Source organism: Tenrec ecaudatus, chromosome 5 (assembly GCF_050624435.1).
Source record: "Tenrec ecaudatus isolate mTenEca1 chromosome 5, mTenEca1.hap1, whole genome shotgun sequence".
Taxonomy (NCBI): domain Eukaryota; kingdom Metazoa; phylum Chordata; class Mammalia; order Afrosoricida; family Tenrecidae; genus Tenrec; species Tenrec ecaudatus.
The window spans coordinates 163,515,104-163,534,589 of record NC_134534.1 but is presented as its reverse complement, the minus strand read 5'-3'; the positions used below and the strand labels follow the sequence as shown (position 1 = coordinate 163,534,589).

The following is a 19,486-nucleotide window of genomic DNA, read 5'->3' as shown; positions in this document are numbered from 1 at the left end:
CCTGTGATCATGCTGTGTCCATCAAGATAATCTGTCAAAATGTACCCCTTAGCAAACTAAGAAACGCCATAACCTTCCTGGCCGCCCTCTTTGTCTGGAATCTCACTGGTCCAACTTTTTTAAGGCATCCTTCCTAAGGAGACTAAGACAACTACAACTCGTCTGCAGACACTTGCTGATTTCAGAGACATGGTGAGCACATTTTGTATGAGACGAGTCTTCGTATATATACACCGAAATCCTAGAGTGGCAATACTTTTTTACTTCCCAGGAGATTTTTCTTACACACAATGGGTTAATAATGTCTTTTTTCAAGGCTCTCATAATATCCGGTTCTTTATCTCTATCCCTACACCAAGCATTGCTGTGTCTGCTCTTCTGACTAGTCTGCAGCTTTCTTACAAGACTCCATTTGTCACACATCCCTTGGATCTTGCAGCACGCCTGGCATACAGCAGGGGTTCAAATACTAGGTAGCAAGTAAATGTCTCAGTTTAATAGAAAATTTACAATACCTTGAATTCACATTCAATGTGTATTTGAAACACGCTTAAACTCGATTTAAAATTTTTGATTGGTTGTATTTTTAGAAAAATACAATGCAGAATAATACACTCCACAAGTGTGCTACAAAGTGTTAACATCCCTTTCTGATCTAGCGATTCTAGGCTTTTCTAGCACTAGCCTTCGAGAAACAAATGATTAAGACATACGTAAGATGATGGCTACTATCCAAGATCACTAAAAAGCTGGTATTATTCCCACATATAATCCCAAAATATTAGTACTCATAAGTATTTCACATCTAAAAAAATGTTAAGAATGATAAAAAGCCAACATCCTCCTGACACACACCACATCCAGAACGCCAAAATAAGTGATTTGCTCAAGGATAGAATAATAATAATGCCCATCCCTATTCATAGTATATCAATATATCTTAGCAAACACAGCCAAAAGAACATGGTTAAGTCTACATTTATAAAAGAAATCCTACAAAGTTTGATGTCCTCCAGGCACAATCTTACCCTTTTCCAGGTGGCCAGCAGCTGTTTATCAGACATCTGTTCTGGGTAATCTGCAATTGCAAATACACACCCCAGCAAAAAGCCTTCTTCTGGAACTAGAATAGAATTGTACCAGGTAAAGAAAATTAAAATTCAAGAGTTTGCATTCATGAAAAAAAGGGCATTCTATTAAAATGAATATGAACCGGTTGAGACTAATCACTCTTGAACAAGCTGTACAAACTAGCTTGTTTGTCAAAGTTACTCATTAAAAAAATAAAGCAGCATAATTTATTTGTTCCAGACCATTAAATACTGAGTTGGCTCTTAATGCTCTAGGTAACACCAATAGTCACTTTAGTACACAATGTCCCAAAACACAAGTGAAAGTATAATTACTCCCATATAGCTATAGCCTTTGCTAAGAATGAGATTCATATTCTCCATTTTGCAGAAATTATTTTGATATAAATTATTACTCTTCCTTCAGATACTCTCAAAGCATTAATGTAAGTACAAATCTTTCAGGAGGAAAGAAAAGAAATGAAAGGGGAAAAAAAATCCATATTACTAACTCTCCACTGCTGGATCATGTCCAAAAAGCTGATGATGCTGTGGCTGTGGCTGTGGCTGTTGTTGCTGTTGCTGCTGCTGCTGCTGCTGCTGGTGCTGCTGCTGCTGGGGTGGAACCTGATGCTGTAGTGCCTGGGATGTTTGACTCAAGTGTTGTGCTGTTTGAGTTTGCATTTGCTGTTGCTGATGTTGTTGGTGTAGCCGCTGGAACTGCTGCTGCTGCTGTAACTGATGCTGAATTTGCTGCTGCTGCTGTTGATGTTGTAGCAGGTTCTGTTGCTGCTGTAACTGTGCGAACTGTTGCTGTTGCTGCAGCTTATGTAACTGTTGCTGAAGGGCATGCTGCTGCTGGAATGACTGTAGCTGCTGTTGAGGGCGATGCAGCTGCTGTTGAGGATGCAACTGTTGCTGTGGAAACTGTAGCTGTTGCTGTGTAAACTGATGCTGATGGATTTGTTGCTGCTGTGAAAACTGATGTGGCTGTTGCTGGGGGTAAGGCTGTTGGGAAATCTGTTGCTGTTGTTGCTGCTGGAGCTGCACAAGCTGTTGGGGTTGGAGGTGTAAAACAGGGTGGTGCTGTTGCTGCTGCTGCTGTTGGGTCTGATGTTGCTGTTGTAACATGTGTGTCTCTGGAGTTACTTTCACTTGGCTAAACAGCACTGCATTTGCATTTGCATGTCCCTGTTGGCTATGATTCACCTGCTGTTCTAAATTTTTTGTAGGTGCTGAAAGAGATTGTAAGATCTAAAAAACAAAATTGGGCAAAGTCATTATCAATACGTTCTGAAATGTACTACCATTCTCTGAATCAAGAGAACTGTAGTATGTTCTATACATTACTGCACTAGTCAACTCAGTGAGGAGCTTCAAAGGATTGGAAGCTTCGTGAACAATGCTGCACATTTTTTTTTGCATTTACGATGCACCATCAACCCTAAACAAGCACCTAAAACAATTCAGACTTTAAGACCACCACGATTTGAAACAATATGAGAAAAATAGAATAAGCTAATGAATTAAAATCGAGACACATATGGTCCGTGTACTTTGTAGACGGTAGCAACAACACCACCCAAACCAAACAATCAAAACCCCCAAAGTGCTCTATCCCATTTATTTCTGGTTCCTTTGGGAGTATGTCTAAGGATAGTGTTCCCAGGCAACATACAGCATCTTTCATTAACCATCCACCGCAGTCAGTGACGTCCTCCTCTTAGGTGGGCGATGCTCCAGGGAGTGACAAGGGAGGAAAGCATCTGGAAGTAACAGGCTTGGTCTAGCCCCACTCCTCTATCCAAGATGCCATTTCCTTTTCCTCCTGCCTTATGGTCCACGACACAATAGAGTAAGTTCTCTAGTGAGAGTCACACGTCAAGAATTCCTTCCAAATGAAAACTGAAGCCATAGCTCATCATGCTAGGAGTAGCTCGGATCGCAGCTAACACTACCAGTTATCCCTTTCTGGGGAACTGAGGACTCCTAAGCGAAAAGTCATCATTGCAGCTGGTAAATGATCGTTCCTCAAGCATTACTGGATTGTTTTAAATGGAACAAAACAAGCTACAGAAAAAGCATACAAGTCAGTCTGCTATATCCCTTCCTATTCCTCGGCAGACATGCATTAAAGCGATGACAGGGAGTGAACCAAGTTCTACACATGTTGAGAGGGCGAGAAAGGCACAATGAAACAAGAGGTGCCAACAAGGAGAGAATAAAATGGAAGGCTATTTTTATTAACCTATACAGCACTGAGTCACACAAAAGGAAATATGGCAACATGCTGTACAATGAATTATGTGTGGCATACTCTACGTAACAAAACCCGGAAGCCAATTTCTCTGGTCATGCAACTGCTAACAGTAATAATTTTGCTTAAATTCTAGCAATACAAGTGAGCCCCACTAAGAGCATTATAAACTGAAATAATTAAAATTTAGTACTACCAAAACTATACTTAAAGGAGCCCTGGTAGCATAGTGGTTATGTATTGGGCTGTTAAAAGCAGCGTCAACAGTTCGAAACCACCAGCCACTCCGAGGGAGAAAGATGAGGTTTTCTACTCCTGTGAAGAGTACCGGTCTCAGAAACCCAGAGGGAGTTCTACCCTGTCCTGTAAGGCTGATGAGTTAGAATAGACTCGATGGTTGTGAATGAGTGAAGAAAACTGTACTTAAATTACAAGTATAGCTTAAGATACATATTTCCCACGTAACAGATTCCCACGTGCAATTATATAATTCTCAAAGAAAATAAATTTTGGATTCAGCAATAAAATAACTGATCATAAACCACTTTTAAAGGGAGTTTCTTTCAGGATCCCATAGTTGAATTTTAAACAGAACACTATTATTTAAGTAAATCCAATTAATGACTTTTCTATTCAGAAAAGTAACAGAAATATTCAGTAAAATAAGGGGAAATGCCCTTCCACAGGAGGCAGCTGAACAGTACTGGATATGAAGATATGTGGGAGAGGGGAGGCAGGATATGTACACTAGCCATGAGCCAAGACTGCAAAGTAAATGTTGCCTTTTGAGAGGGTACGAGGGAGTGAGGGGTGGGAGGAAGTTTAACTTCACTTTATATCTTTAAGGAGATCTGGTAGTATAGTAGATTAGGCATTAGCATAGAAACAGGTCAGTGGTTCAAACCCCACCAGCCACTCCCAGACAGAAAGATGAGGCTGCTTGCTCCTCTGAAGATTTAGTGTCTGAAATCCAGCAAAATCAACACCCTTTAGTAATATGTGGATCATTTCTTTCGTGTGTGTATGTATGTATTCCATTTTAGCCCTCAAATGCAAACAGCCTACGTATACTTTATGAGTAATAGGGAAATTAACACCTGGGTGCACAGTGGCCAGAGTCAAGTCAATTGTTTACCATTTCTACCAAGCCCAGACTCTAGTATTAAGAGTCCTGAACTGTAGGGAGGAACAACTACATACGATAGTTGGAGTGGGAGGAGGATGCCTGGAGCCAGGGCAGCTCCTAGTCAAAGCACTAACTCCTCACTGGAGTGGCCAGAGAAATGGCTGGAGTCCAAGGCAGGTCAAAGGATAACAGAGGAGTAACTAAGAGCTGTTCCTACTAAGGGCATTAGAACAAAGGGTTTTTGAAAAGGGCAGGCAGTAGACAGAGATTGAAGACAAGAGCCCACGCTGGGAATGCAGAATGACCGTTAGTCTCAAATACAACCTCCATCTGGAATCCAGAGGTAGCGTGGTCTGAGTGAGGTACAGGGCTGGCCAAGCTGACGGCATCCTGCAATGAGCACCTCTGCCCTCTGGTCATTCTTTAACTCCTGAGCCTGCTGTACATGTAACACTACTCCTGAAGAGTATTTTTAAAAAAGGATCATGGAACAATGGTGCTTTCTACAGGGCAAATACAAGAGTTCTTAAATGAACAACTTCCATTTGTGAATCCGTAAGAAAGAAACTATCATTTCTTGAAGAGAATTCATAATTATTTCACATTATTTTATATATTCATGCATTCTCATACCACCCAACTAAAAGAGATATTTGGGGCTCTGATCCAACACTCTTTTGAGTCTCATATTCCCAATCATTCCTGGCACAGTGGGTGTATCTGAGTGCTCCACATCTTCGCCGTGGGACTCTTCTTTCCCCACTGTAGTCAATCACATCACCATTCTTAAAACCTTTCAGATCCATACCCTTACAAGTATTTAACCTAGCATTCCTTTTATCTTTTGTTTTCTATTTGCTACTAATTCTTTCTAGCTTTCCAGCATTACTTTCAAACCACAACTCCGCTGTCCTCTTCTAAAATTCCTGTTCCTTTGTTATGTGGTTTAATCACTCATTACACTTCCTGGAAGCGACTGCACATGGCCCAACTGGACGACAAGCTGCTGCATTGGAAAATGCTGGAAACAGGTCTTTCTTTGCATTTCACAGGTTACCCTTAACGTAGGTCACTTCAATACTCACAAGGAAAATCTTGAACACATTCTAGCTTTCAGTTCTTTGACCACCTCAGCTCAATGACCTTCTCTTACTTTACCTTGGCCATCCATTCTGAAACACAACCTACACCTGTGGTCAGAAGCAAACTTAAATCTATGAGAAGGCATCAAAAATTTGTGAAAAAATGCATTACCTTCCATTTCTATTTTTCCATGAACTTTTTGAAGTCCCTTCCTATCTACAGGAACCAGGCAAATAATGTAACTGTGACGGGAAGCAGAAACAATCAATGATGTGAGTGGGACCTGAAGCACAACAGGACCTCAGTTTAAAAGGAGCAGCTGCTCTCAGTTCCATGGGTGGTGCTTTCCAAGACTTCAAGCTCAACACTGCAGTCGGCTAGCTATACATCCTAAATAAGCCAGAAACCCAACATTCATGGAAAACCTTGTGATTTGGGCAAATATATAAAAAAATTTTTTAATTACTTGGACTAAATTTAACATGTACGGCTGGTATGGTCTAGGGCAGTTCCTCATGTTGTGGTGACCCGCAACCATCAGCTCTTCCATGAAATAAAGACTGTGCCTACCAAGATTTATTCTCAGAAACCCTGAGGAATGCGTCTAGCTTCATTGTGAATTGGAACCGGTTTGGTGTTATCAGCCTGAAAATAAATCTATGAAACTGAAGTGTGCCAGTGCCAGGTGAACCTGCAGATTGATGCTAACAACGAGATGGGTGCTCCACTGCTGCCGGGGTTCCTCCCAGCTTCACCCCTATGCTCTCCCTCCCTGTGCAGGCCATCCAGTTTCCAGTGCTGACGGTCTCTAGCTGAGACCTTTAAACATAAGAGCCACACACAACAGACCCAGCTTCTTCTGACTGCGTATCTCCCCACAGGATTTAACAGATTATCTCTCAAACCCAACACATCTATAAAGGACTTTAGGATTTAAAACCCCACCGCTAATCCAATGTTACTTTTCACTGTAACAGTATCATCATCATTCAGTTGCCCCAGACAGAAAACTATGTTTTAATCGTGGTTCCTTTATTCTCTCAGACCCCAAACCAACAATCCCTGAACTGAAGCCTCTGCTTCCCTCCTTGCCCCCTACAATACATTCTCCATGCATCTTCCAGATCTTATCTCATCCCTGCTGAAAGTCCCCGTGGCTTCCTTACAAGAAAGCTGACACTTCCTCTTTAAGAAGCCCCGGGGGTGCCCTGGGTTAGGAATTGGGCTGCTAACCCAGCAGCCACACCATGGGAGAGAGAAAGATAAGGTTATGAAGAATGAGAAGAGTTGATAGGATTCAGAATCAGCTTGATGGCAGTGTGTATCACGGGCTACAAGACCCTACAGGACAATCCCAATGTTATCATCCCCAGGCCTCATTCACCTCATTTCTCCATTACTATTTCTCTTAGAGTACAACAAATTCATTCCCACCTGGGTCCGTTAAATTAATTGCCATTCCTATTTTCTAAGACTCTGCCCTCCCTTCTCAAGTCCTTCAACACTGATTTAAGTTCTCTCTTTCATGTGACCTTTCCTGACAATTCTGCTAATTACATGAACCATTAATAACTTATATAATCATCAGAAGTCATTTTGCTTATATTTATCTGGTTACTGTCTTTATTCTCCATTTAACATGGGAGGCGGGAACCTGTCTTATTTACTGTATTATCCCCAATTCCCAGAAAGTGCCTGGAAAACCTATGGTCCTTATACTACAACTGACTGTCTCTGCCGGAAATGAAAATTCTGGCTTGAATATCTTAAGATCCCTTCTGTATCAACAAGGCTTCTTTGCTGAAAAAAATATTTACCTTGAAGCTCATTATAACGAAACAAGGAAAAGGTGATACATTTAATTCTCTCTGCAAATATGGTTAACTAGCTCAAAAGTGGAAACACCTTTTCAAGGGAAATGGTTTTATCACGGTCAGACTGGTCCCACTGCAGTGTGTGAGGTCTTCATCCTATGTGCACACTGCTCACACTGCTCTCTTTTATTACACACCAAGAAACCCCAGGGCTATACAATATTTTCATCACTTGCCTGAAACAAATACATAATGTTTTTAAGTTATTGGGTCCCAAGTAGGAAACAAAACACACACAGACACAGATTATAAATCCCACAGTTAATTCTTCATTTTTAAAGGGTGACTTACATGTGCTACATTTGAAGGTCGGTTAATCTGCTGAATGTCAGCATTATTGGTAATATTTCTCAATGTCCGCACCGCTGGACTCCAAGAAGCTATCATTTCTGATCGTTCCGAGCTCTGGAGATTTTGTCCCGAAGCCATTAAATTACCCCGGATGTCAGGTGGCAAAATGTTACCTGGGACCGGTGGTACATTGGCACATAAATTAATTAATCCAGGTTCCTTTCCCTGAGGTAGTCTGCGCTTGGCTGCAGTTAACTGTGGGACCTCCGCTGGGGTCCAGTTTAAATTTCTCTCTTGTTTTTCGGGCGACGAATCTGAAGAATCATCAAACATCAATTCCCCTTTAGATTTTTCGGTATTTGATTTGGGTGAAAATTGGTGGTCACCTGAAGGCGATCCTTCTTGAGAACTGGCAGGACTTGATTTTTCATCTGAACTGCCCTCATTTTGAGAATCTTGTTCCTCATTTTCCACTTCCTCCTCCTCCTCTTCCTCCTCCTCTTCTTCATAGATAATTAGGCGAGGGTGATAAAATGATTCATCCTTCTTCGTTTTATCAGCTATAGAATCCAGGACCCAATCAGGTGTCACAATTTTAATACTTGCTCGCTTAAAAGCACATTCGTATTTTTCCTGTGAGCAAAGGACAAACACAGGCATAAACAAAGCTACATATTTTATCAAATTTCCCACACTTGTGTATTAAACAACAATGACTACCACTACTACTATAGAAGAGGGATGCAAGCGAAACGTTTGATCTCCTTTGAGATAGAGGACACTGAGCGAGAAAAGTTTAAATGAACCACTTATCAATGGTTATAGGAGAAGTCTTTTACAACAATCAGGCAAATACTGACAAACAGTGATCCTACTGAATAGACTAGAGCTGCCCCAATGGGTGTTCAGGTGGTCAATCTTTCCTGGAACAGAAAACATCCTTTCTCCCACTGAGGGGCTCGGGGTTCAAACTGCTGACATGACACAACCCCACCCCAGGGCTCCTGTAGGATGCACTCATAGTTCTGCAGGTGTCTATCTATCAAGTATATTTTAAATGGGAAAGTTTAGCTAGAAATCTTGTAGCAAATTCTCTTGTAAAAGCATTGTTCTCTGTTTTTACTTACAAATCATGTTTACAATGTAGGTACCTTCTCATAGAAATGCTCTCCTAATCGGGGCCTGCCCCAGTCCCAGCTACTAAGTGGATGCCTGCCCCTTCCCCCAGAAGAATTTATTTAAAAAGATGGCATTGAATCTGGAGCCCTGGGAGTGGGACATATCTGATCGGAGCACACGGGAGCAGATGAAAAGGGAAAAGGAGAGAGTGGAACACATCCTGGCCCACCAGGTTTTGAGGACGATGATCCCAATTAGAGCAGCCAGTCCACAGAGAGGACCACATGGCCACCCCCACTATGAGACATAACACCCCTCACTGACCCAGAGCTCAATAGAGGACAACACCGGAGACAGTGCAGGAATTGCACCCGATCTGATCCCGCCACAGCGAAGCAAAACACTAAGGGGGTGCAACATAACAGCAAGGAAATGGAGCGGCCAGGTCCCCAGGGAATGCTGAAGGCAGACTTTGGAGCCAGGGCATGGTGCTCCAACAGACTGGACTGGAAAACACTCCTGAAGGCCAACAAACGATCCTTGAATTAACTACAAGCTTTTCTTTCTTGTTGTGTTTTGGTTTTTTTGTCATTGGTTTGTTGTTTTGTTGTATATTGTTGATTGGTATTGCTCTGTCTTGTTTTTATGCATGTTATTATCTCCGCAGGCCCATCTAAATAAGATAGGCTGGATGAAAAATCTGCAGGAGAAAATAACGGAACCCACAGTTCGGGGGGGGGGAGGGGACATGGGATAGGGGGAGGTGGGGGGGCAGAAGTGGTGTTAACAAACCCAAGGACAAGGGAACAACAAGTGATGCAAATTGGTGGTGAGGAGGGTGTGGGAGGCCTGGTAGAGTATGATCAAGGGTAATGTAACCAAGAGGAATTGCTGAAACCCAGGTGGGGACTGAGCATGATAGTGGGACAGGAAGAAAGTCAAGGGAAATAGAAGAAAGAGCTGGGAGGCAAAGGGCATTTACAGAGGTCTAGATAAAGACACGTACATAGGCAAATATATTTATATATGAGGATGGGGAAATAGATCTATGTATATATGTTTATAGGTTTAGTACTAAGGTAGCAGAAGGACATTGGCCTCCACTCAAGTACTCCCTCAATGCAAGAATACTTTCTCCTTTTAAATTGGCATTCTATGATGCTCACCTTCCTGACACAGTTGCTGAAGACAAAGTAGGTGAATAAGCAAATGTGAAGAAAGCTGATGTGCCCGGCTATCAAAATATATAGTCTTTTCTGGGGACTTAAAGGCTTGAAGGTAAACAAGCGGCCATCTAGCTCAGAAGCAACAAAGCCCACATGCAACAAGCACACCACCCTGTGTGATCACCATGTGCCGAAGGGATCAGTTATCAGGCATCAAAGAACAAAAAATCATATCATTGTGTGTTCACCTCCATGATACGATCGCTGAAGATAACAACAGATGTAAGAGCAAATGTGGCGAAGAAAGCTGATGGTGCCCGGCTATCAAAAGCTACAGCGTCTGGGGTCTTAAAGGCTTGAAGGTGAACAAGTGGCCATCTAGCTGAGAAGCAACAAAGCCCACATGGAAGAAGCACACCAGCCTGTGCAATCATAAGGTGTTGAAGGGATCAGGTATCAGGCATCATCAGAACAAAAAATCTTACCATAGTGAATCGGGGGGGGGGGGGGGGGGGGGGATTTGGAATGGAGACCCAAAGCCCATTTGTAGGCTACTGGATATCCCGTTGCAGAGAGGTCTCGGGGAGGAGACAAGCCAGACAAGGTGGGATGTAGCAACGATGGAAAATACAACTTTCCTCTAGTTCCTAAGTGCCCCCCCTACACACACACACACACACACACACACACAATCATGAACCCAATTCTACCTTGCAAGTCTGGCTAGAACAAAGGATTTACACTGGTACAGGGACTCCAGGGAGGATGATCCCTTCAGGACCAGTGTTGTGAGTGGATATTGGGAGGGTAGAAGGAGGGTGGGTTGGAAAGGGGGAACCGATTATAAGGATCTACATGTGACCTTCTCCCTGGGGGACGAACTGCAGAAAAGTGGATAAAGGGAGACGTCAGACAGGGCAAGATATGATAAAATAATAATTTATAAGTTATCAAGGGTTTATTAGGGAAGGGGGGATCGGAGAGGCAGGGAGGAAAATGAGGAGAGCTGATGCCAGGGGATTAAGTGGAGAGCAAATATTTTCAGAATGATGAGGGCAATGAATGTACAAATGTGCTTTACACAATTGATATATGTATGGATTGTGATAAGAGTTGTATGAGCCCCTAAGAAAACGATAAAAAAAATTGTAAGAGCCACCAATAAAATGATTTAAAAAAAGAAATTCTCTCCTAATCAATTACCAAACATATACTGAGACCTTTCTTTATGCGCCAAGTAATGGTGGGGGTGGGCATACATGAAGCATGCCAGAAGTCTCTGACCTAGAGAGTCACAATTTAGTTCTGAAAAGAAATGAGATATATAATGAGTATAATATAAAATCAAGTGTTAAGTGTCAAGGTAGAAGATTGCAGAAAGATTTGATCAATATAAATTAGAAGACTCAGAAAAAGTCTCATTAAAGGGTGAGATCTGGCTAAACCACAAATGATGATCATGTGCATGGTAGAAAAAATAGCAGAAAACATGGCACAGTGGGAAACGTGTGCATGACATTGTAAGGAGTGCTAACAAGTAGAAGCTTCGCCGACTGAATGTAAAAATCAAGGTGGAAAGAATACCAAAGGGAAAAAGCAAATACATGCACATTTTTAAACAAGAGCCAATAGGATGATGTAATTTAAATTTAAAAATTTTTGTAAATACAGTTTAGCTAATCAATATAAGCTTCAACTTCTGTTTCTAAAAGTACAATACCTCACAGCAATTGTCTAAAAAAACACGAGTTAGGGCCCCAAACTTAAATCCATTTCCTGTGGTACAGACCAAAGACAGCATTTGCTGTGTATGGTCAGGATAAGTCTGGTAGTCCACGGGGTTGTACAGGAAGTAGTAGAACATAGATTGTTGCTTTCAGTTGTCTCATGTGCTTTGTGGAGGACTGGTGGGAAGACTATGAAGTGTTCAAAAGCTAGGAGACTTCTCTCTTGGGAAACAGTAAGGTCTACAAAGGGCAAGTGAATTCACTTTCTGTTTATCAGGACGTCCTTTTGTCAACATTTTAAAATACTTTACATAAAAGGCAAACAGCATAATCCTAAGAATTACACCGATTGGATATCAGTGAACATTTCATATAGTCTTAATTGTTCATCTGTGTGTATACAAAGAAGGGAGGAAAGAACCATGCTGTCAGAGTACAAATAATTCCTAAAGCGCTTCTTTCATTCAACAGACTGTAACGTCTATGTCATTATTTACATGGGAGTTTACATTTAGAACTATACTTCCTTCCAGAGGTGATTTTTTAAAAATTGAGGCGATTTCAATTTATACTCTACCAGCTATGTAGAGTATGACAATTTACCTACATTTTTGTTATTCAAATTTTTATCCCTGAGAATAAAAACCACATCACTCATTTTTCTTCTGATTTTCACAGTTTTTGTATTTAAAGATAGTTAACTGCTTAAATAAAAAGGCAGTTCCCACTTAAACAAAGGATAGAGTAATTTTTAAAAGCTTTTGCCAGAGCGAATTCATCCTTGAATGATCAAAATACTCTATGAATGCATGCCATGGGATTTAGGAATCAACAGTGACCAAAAAGGTCCCCAAATCTTCGATGCCCAGAGCATAACAAGTGATATGCTAGCGTTGGTTCAAGGTGCTGATTTCCCCACGTCAACTTCCTGTTTGGTGCCATCAAATCAGGCACTGTGAGTGTTTACCCTCAGATAATGCTAAAATGCTACATACCGGTTCTGCCTCCCAATAATTAAACATTGCTCCTGTTGCTTGTAAGTTAATAATTCCTCTATGCTCAACAGAAGTAAAAGCACTTGATTAACTAAACATTATAAAAGTCATTTCTTTACACCATTTATTTATATACAAACTGCTGTTTTGAGCTCACTATTGCTACATTTAAAATGCCTGAATCAATTTAAGTACATGCAAAATCATCAAACCTGTGTGATTAAAGGGCTTTAGTTTCAAGCATTATATTTAGTTATTGAAAACAAAGGTCACTCATGAATTAAGAACATACTGGCTAATAATGTACATTAACTTAAAAGCATGTTGTTTTTATAAATAAAACCAGATCACATGGTTGCATCTGGTTTTTATGATGGGGAATTCTTGTCTTTACAAGGGATTAAGTAGGACAATCAGGAAAGAAATGAGGAGAAATCACCAACCTACAAACTAAACTAGAGAACGCAACATGGTCTGTCATAAACTATTTGTAAAAGATCTCAAAAGCACCAATATTGTCATATTACATACAGAAAGCAGACAAACCTGAGTATTCTCCATAGTTTTGGAAATCTACACGGGCATTACTTTGTCAGAAAATTCCAGGGGAAACAAGGAGGTGCTGGGTACATTAACTTCCAGAAGTCCCCAGAAAACCTGTAACACTGAAGAATTCTCCTGCATAGGGCATTTGACGTATCACCAGATATTCAGAGAAAAATAATAAGGAAGGCAGAGGAATTTTAAAATTTGGAAAGAAATTCCATTTCATTTCGCATGGCTTAATAATGCTACGTTCCACCCGAACTCACTGGTTCAAACTTATTTTTTGGTCAGGATGAACAGCATACACTGAAATTGCAGCATGATCGATCAGTAAGGACCACAACTTACACATGACATGTATAAATCATTTCTGCAACATTTCAAGGTTTCTATAAAATCAGAGACTTGTGAATAATGGGTAGAGTTTACTTCAGTATTTTGCCATACACACAAACACCTGTCTTCTACTTTTGTGATTCTGTGCACTAAGATGAAATAATACGATGACAATGTTGATTCAGATCTATCAAAGGTAGCAAGAAAAAGAGGATGGCAATGACTTACAGGTGGAAAAACTTCACTAGTCAAAGACTATAATGATGTAAACATACTTGGTTATCAATACTACTGTTTATGGGAGAGAAATTGGTTCCCATACAACAGTAATTCTCAAACTTCAATATACTTCAGAATCCTGTACAAGACTTAACACTGTTAGGTTCCAGGCCCCAGCGTTTGAAGCATAGTAAATCTGGGGTTGGGATTAGTAGCCTGCATTTCTCACACGTTCCCCACTGATGCTGATGACCACGGGATCACATTTTAGTAACCAACATCCTAATGAGAAGTCTTCCTCTTATCAAGATAGATGGTTTCGTTATAGATTGAAAGAAGAAACCGTATTAAAAACGTTACCAAATGTTTATAATTATACCTAGCACAAGGTCTTGTAAAATATTTAAGACTACTTTTTCATACATATAAACTGAAGTTATACTGGATTTGAAAGCACAAACAAAAGAGTTCAAAATAGCTTGCTATCTTGTTCACGAAATAAAACCAATTTCTTTGTATTTAGAAATTACATTATGCTCGTAATTAATTTGAAATTATAGCACAACCTTTGTTAAATGAAGCTGGGTATGAGTAATAAAAAAACAGCAATCACTTTCTGCAAGTGGAATCTAATACTTTAATAAAAAGAGCTCAAGAAACATGCCTCATTTCTGGACATTCTAACATAGTATATGAAAAGAGAATGTGTAAGAGATGCTTACCCCCTTTGGTTCAGGAACAATCAAATGTGTGCACTTCTTATTGAGGATCAGCTGACAATCCCCCCCATAGAACGTCACCAAAGCCCACAGAGCGCTCCGGTCTTCGGAAGACACCTGAGACAGACAGACAGAGTGAGAAACAGGGCTTTTATCATACACTGTAATCTTGGCAGGCTTATCTTTTCACTTTATTAGCGGAATGCATTACAGCATCCTAACTACTTTGCTTTATCAAATGAAATTAACTTTAAGGTGTTCGTGGTAAAAATAGATAAACTTTTACTTATTTACTTACTGTAATAAAATCTATATTCCTATCATGAGAGTTTTATAGATAAAAATCTTTTTTACCTTTGCCACCAAATAATTTAAAAAATACTTTTATTCATATTCCAAAGACTGAATGGACGATTACTTCAGTCTGTAATAAAAATGATAGGGGGGGGAGGAAGCAGAAAGAACCACTACACCATTCCAGCTTCCTTGTGTAATTTCTGAAATTGTTTAAATACAATTGCAATATCAACGACATTTAAAGAACTTCTTAATCACTAATGGAAAACAGAACTAATTATGAAATGGCTAAAATAAAAGGATAAAAATACAATGGTTTGTAAGTGCAGGGGAAAATGTACACAAGAGAAACAAAAGCAAGCATAAAAGGAATACTTCCTATGCGTGCATGGTGATGATGGAAGGACTCCAGATATGATGGTTTACGTTTTACAACAGGCTTTCGCTGTCGTAATACAGAAGCTACCATTTATTGCCTGCCTACAATGTGCCAGGAACTGTGCCAAGTGCTTGATATACATTCCTAGTCTTTAAAACCACCATGGGAAATGGGGAGCATCATTCCCGTCTTTAAGCAAGCGACACCCTGAAAGAAGTTAAACGATTTTCTTAGGAGTACAGGTAATGGCTGGCAAAGCTGGCTTTTACACCCAGGTCTGTCACTCAGCTCTTAAACTTTCCACTGTTCTACACAGTTTCTCTCAGGGTAATCACTACTAGCAAAGCCAAAAAGAATGTCTAAAATTTTAGAGTCTGTAAAACAAGAGAAACATTTTAGAAAAATAAAGCATTAACACTAAGATAATCATTTAACCAAGTGATTTTTTTAATCAGGATAAATTTATTATAAGAAGAGGATTATGACTGATGAAGTCTTGATCTTTGTCTCAAGTTATTATTTTTTTTAAGCATTGATAAATAGTAGGTTAATCTCTTTGTAATCGCCGTTATGTAGTTTGCCAAAGCTCGGGCATACATCTACTCTCATACATCTTAAAAGTATTTAAAGAAATCACTTCACATTCCACACTACTCTATGAATACTAAAAGATCACATTACCTTTAAATATCAGTATTTTATACCTTTTTAATTTCATAGATCAATGTCACATTTCAGGAGATTAGATCAGATTGTTATTTATTAGAGGCTCCTGCAAAAAACATTTATATCCTGCAGCATTTGGAGTTCAGATTTAATTATGATAATATAGGTTAATCTAATAGTTAGTTACATGTCTTTATTAAAAATAAAATCAAAAACATAATCTCTATTTGGCCTTTTTACCAAGATTGGCCATATGTCAGCTAAGTATTATTTTTATTTTATTGACTGCAGTAAATATAGTCCTACAGCATATTTAGCCTATGTCCTAGGTGTAGATTTCAATAGGGTGCAGTATGTTACTGTGGAAAGAACACCAGACAGGGAGAAAGGAGACCTGGGGCATAATACAGTGTCTCCCATAACTAACCTACGTGAGTACATAAAATGTCCATGGACCAGATTCTTCATCGAAGTACATTTGGATTAAATGACCTCTAGAAACCATACCAGCTCATTGAATGAATCTCTATCAGCATAATTAATAATTAGGAATGCTCTTTCCACACCAAAATGTTAACACATAGTTAACTAGGGTGATAGGATTATGGGGACTTTTAAATTTTCATTTTTATACTTTTCTGTATTTTCCAAGTTATCAAGATCATTAATTTTATAACTGGGGAAAAGTGCTTTACTTTTTTCAGAGCAATTTTTCTAAATCACAAATCTTACCATTTTGGCTAATAAAGCTCTGATGTTTTTAAGGCTAAAACCCACAAAGTTTCAAAATGGTACTCAAGGCTCTGCCTGATGTGTCTGGCTCCTGACCACCTCCTTTTTGTTGAACTACTTCCCGTGTCACCTTCAACTACCACCATCTATAAATGACACTCCTCAGACTTATCCTTTCTCTGTCGCAAAGCAACACTCAGTCTTAAATTCTTATTCCTCTAAGATTCAGGTTATCATGGTCATTACATTCCAACTCACATGCTATACAAGATTCTACATATCTACCACACCAGGCAACTGGATGTTATTCTCTTTCTACCCACCCCCACTGCACTCTAAGCTCTTGGAGCTAAAAACTAGGAGGAGGGCTTCAAAAACTCGTGGGAAAATGGAATAAAAGATGATGGAATTTTCCCACAAACTTTTTAGAGCTCCTTCACATTTCTTCTCTGTTCCCTTGGTAAACAGATGCTTTCCCCTATACCTATCAATAATGTCCTCCCTCTTCTTCAGTTCTCTCATCAGCCATATTACAGCCATCCTTGATTCTAGCGTGCATAGGTTTCTTGTTCAGTTTTGATTATGAACTATAATGCTATCTATTAAAGACTAGTGTCTTAGATGAGAATATTTTAAACGTCTTTGATAGCTTTCATGGTACCTAGTACAGTGCAAGGCACATGGGTAGGCAGTCAAGAAATATTTGCTGATTGAGATACAGAAATGGAAAGGACTTTGTTTGTCATCTAGATTTAAATTAGGACCCTGGCCAGGCTCTCCATTAATTACACTTGCCCTATTCCCAGACACCTACCCAGCACATTACATTAGAGGGCCTCAGCCTGCATCAGTACCGGGTCAGAAGAAGGCAGATGGTCTGTGCTTTCCAACTTCTGCTGGCACAATCTCACTTCCCTATCTCTCCCTGGGACATCTCTGGAAGACTCCAACAAAGAGCTCCAGCTTGTATCAACACCCTGACAGGGAAAAGACAGAAGGGTCACTAAGAACCACCAAGCAAACATTCCTTCTTAAAAGGTGGAGTCCTGCCTGGTATATGCACGTGTGTGCGTGTGCGCACAGATGTTCTAGCATTTTTAAAAAGGTACAAATAGCTCAACCAGTCTCTAATTGGTGCAGAGAACAGCACAAAAAATTAACCATCATTATCCACCCCTCCTCTGTATTAATTCTGTATCTTATACCCACTTTTATTTTCACATGTCATAATGATTTTTTAGACGCCGGTCTCCCCTTCTAAACTGTAAGTTTCTGAGGGGAGAAATCACATGTATCTAATACTTAATATTGTTCCTGACACAAAAGAAGTAGTCATCAAGTATGTGCTGAAGGGAGTCCCCTAGCTACATACTACACATGCATTGGTTAGTATATCTTAAAAAAGAATGGACATTTTTCAGCAACCACAAAATATCACTGCCTCACAATGAACTTTCCTTCAACTGAAATTTCCAGGATTCTTCATAGGAACTATACTAGGGTAAGATCTTCCCCCCATACTCATTCCTAGCCATCTTTCCAAGCGTACAAACAGGGTTTTCTCTCTTACCCTGTTAAATTACACATTGGGGGCTTCAATTCATCATAAGTGATGAGTTGTGACAGGAAGTGTAAGTGGTCCATAAAAATCCTATCAGATTCTGATTTTTGATGCCCAAAGAAATTGCTAGAACAATATAAAATACTGTCAGAGGCCATGCTAAATTCATTTTCTTTTTGTCCACCGTGAGTCCAGCCATTCTCCTTAGTGATTTTAGCACCTAAATAAAAGTCTACTTTTCAGTTGAAAGCTGATAGCCAGTATCTCCACTCTGTGTGTAACTTTACAAACGCAGAGTCAAATAACACTATTCTACCTTCAAGGATCCAGGTATGTCTGTTCTCTGCCACAGCTCCCCCCCCCCCCCCACTGGGACTGTCATTCTCATCCCCTGCTGACTATCCTGGTATACATTTTCAACTCAGAGCCCCAGAGCTACCTAAGTCTTAAGAATGATCACCAAGTCCACGCCGCGTTCATCATGCTTTCCCCTGGGCTACAGGACAGGACTGAAAGATGACATGGTACCAAGTACACTTACCTGCTACAAACTCCTGCTTAAAGTTTACCTGGGGCCTTGCTAGTTCTAGCAATAAAAATGAAAATTAAGTTTGACTTAGCCTCTTTCTTCAATTGTCTTGATGTATTTTTCAATTTCTTTCTTTCCAATCTCTTAACTATGTATGTTAACAAAGGTTCTATTCCTGGTTATCTGTTCTTATTTGTACTATCTTCAGCAGGAATTCATAATTCTTAGCACATCATACCACTCTATCTTCAAATCCCTAGAAAAGATCTCCAGTGGGATAACTGATCAACAGGCCAAATTCAATGCATCTCACAGGGTTTCTAATGTATATCTTGTACCTTCATTTAAACTGTGCTAACCTTAATCTAAAACAGCACTGCGAAAGTCTAAGAGCGCAACTTTCCATCTTGCAAAAACTCCAATCTACCCTGACTTCACATGCCACACGCTGCGCTTAATGACCAAGCAGAGGTGATTCTAATTTCATTTACACTTTTCTTTTCCAAATCCCGCCCCCTCCCCAGCAATTTCCTAATGCAAACATTCAGAAGGAGTCCATTAACGATTTTATGAAGCTAAGCTTACATACCTAGGTTTCAGGGAGTTCTATAGTCTCTGCTCAACTAAGCATCCCAAGCTTTTGACTCGAAGCCCAAATGTGTAACCTGGCTCTGCCACCAGTTTAATAATGAGCCATTTGTGCCTTCCTGTTTCCGCTTCAATTTTTCCCCCATATGGAACACCCTCCCTTCTAACCTTATTTTTACTCTATTCTTTTGGTTCCAGTTCAAATC

General features: G+C 40.0%; 1 protein-coding gene across 3 annotated transcripts in view; it reads right to left on the bottom strand.

The window, feature by feature from the left end:
- Positions 1-19,486, bottom strand: part of PAXIP1 (PAX interacting protein 1) — a 61,377-nt gene that overhangs the window by 25,343 nt on the left and 16,548 nt on the right. The window contains exons 5-9 of one of the 3 annotated variants that reach the window (XM_075550185.1): positions 17,457-17,579; positions 14,532-14,645; positions 7,702-8,334; positions 1,583-2,324; positions 1,029-1,123 (exon numbers count right to left, since the gene is read on the bottom strand). In XM_075550185.1, coding sequence (XP_075406300.1) covers positions 1,029-1,123; positions 1,583-2,324; positions 7,702-8,334; positions 14,532-14,645; positions 17,457-17,579 — 1,707 coding nt within the window. Of the gene's footprint in view, positions 1-1,028; positions 1,124-1,582; positions 2,325-7,701; positions 8,335-14,531; positions 14,646-17,416; positions 17,580-19,486 lie in introns of those variants that run through there. The other 2 variants (XM_075550187.1, XM_075550186.1) reach the window with 2 other exon arrangements.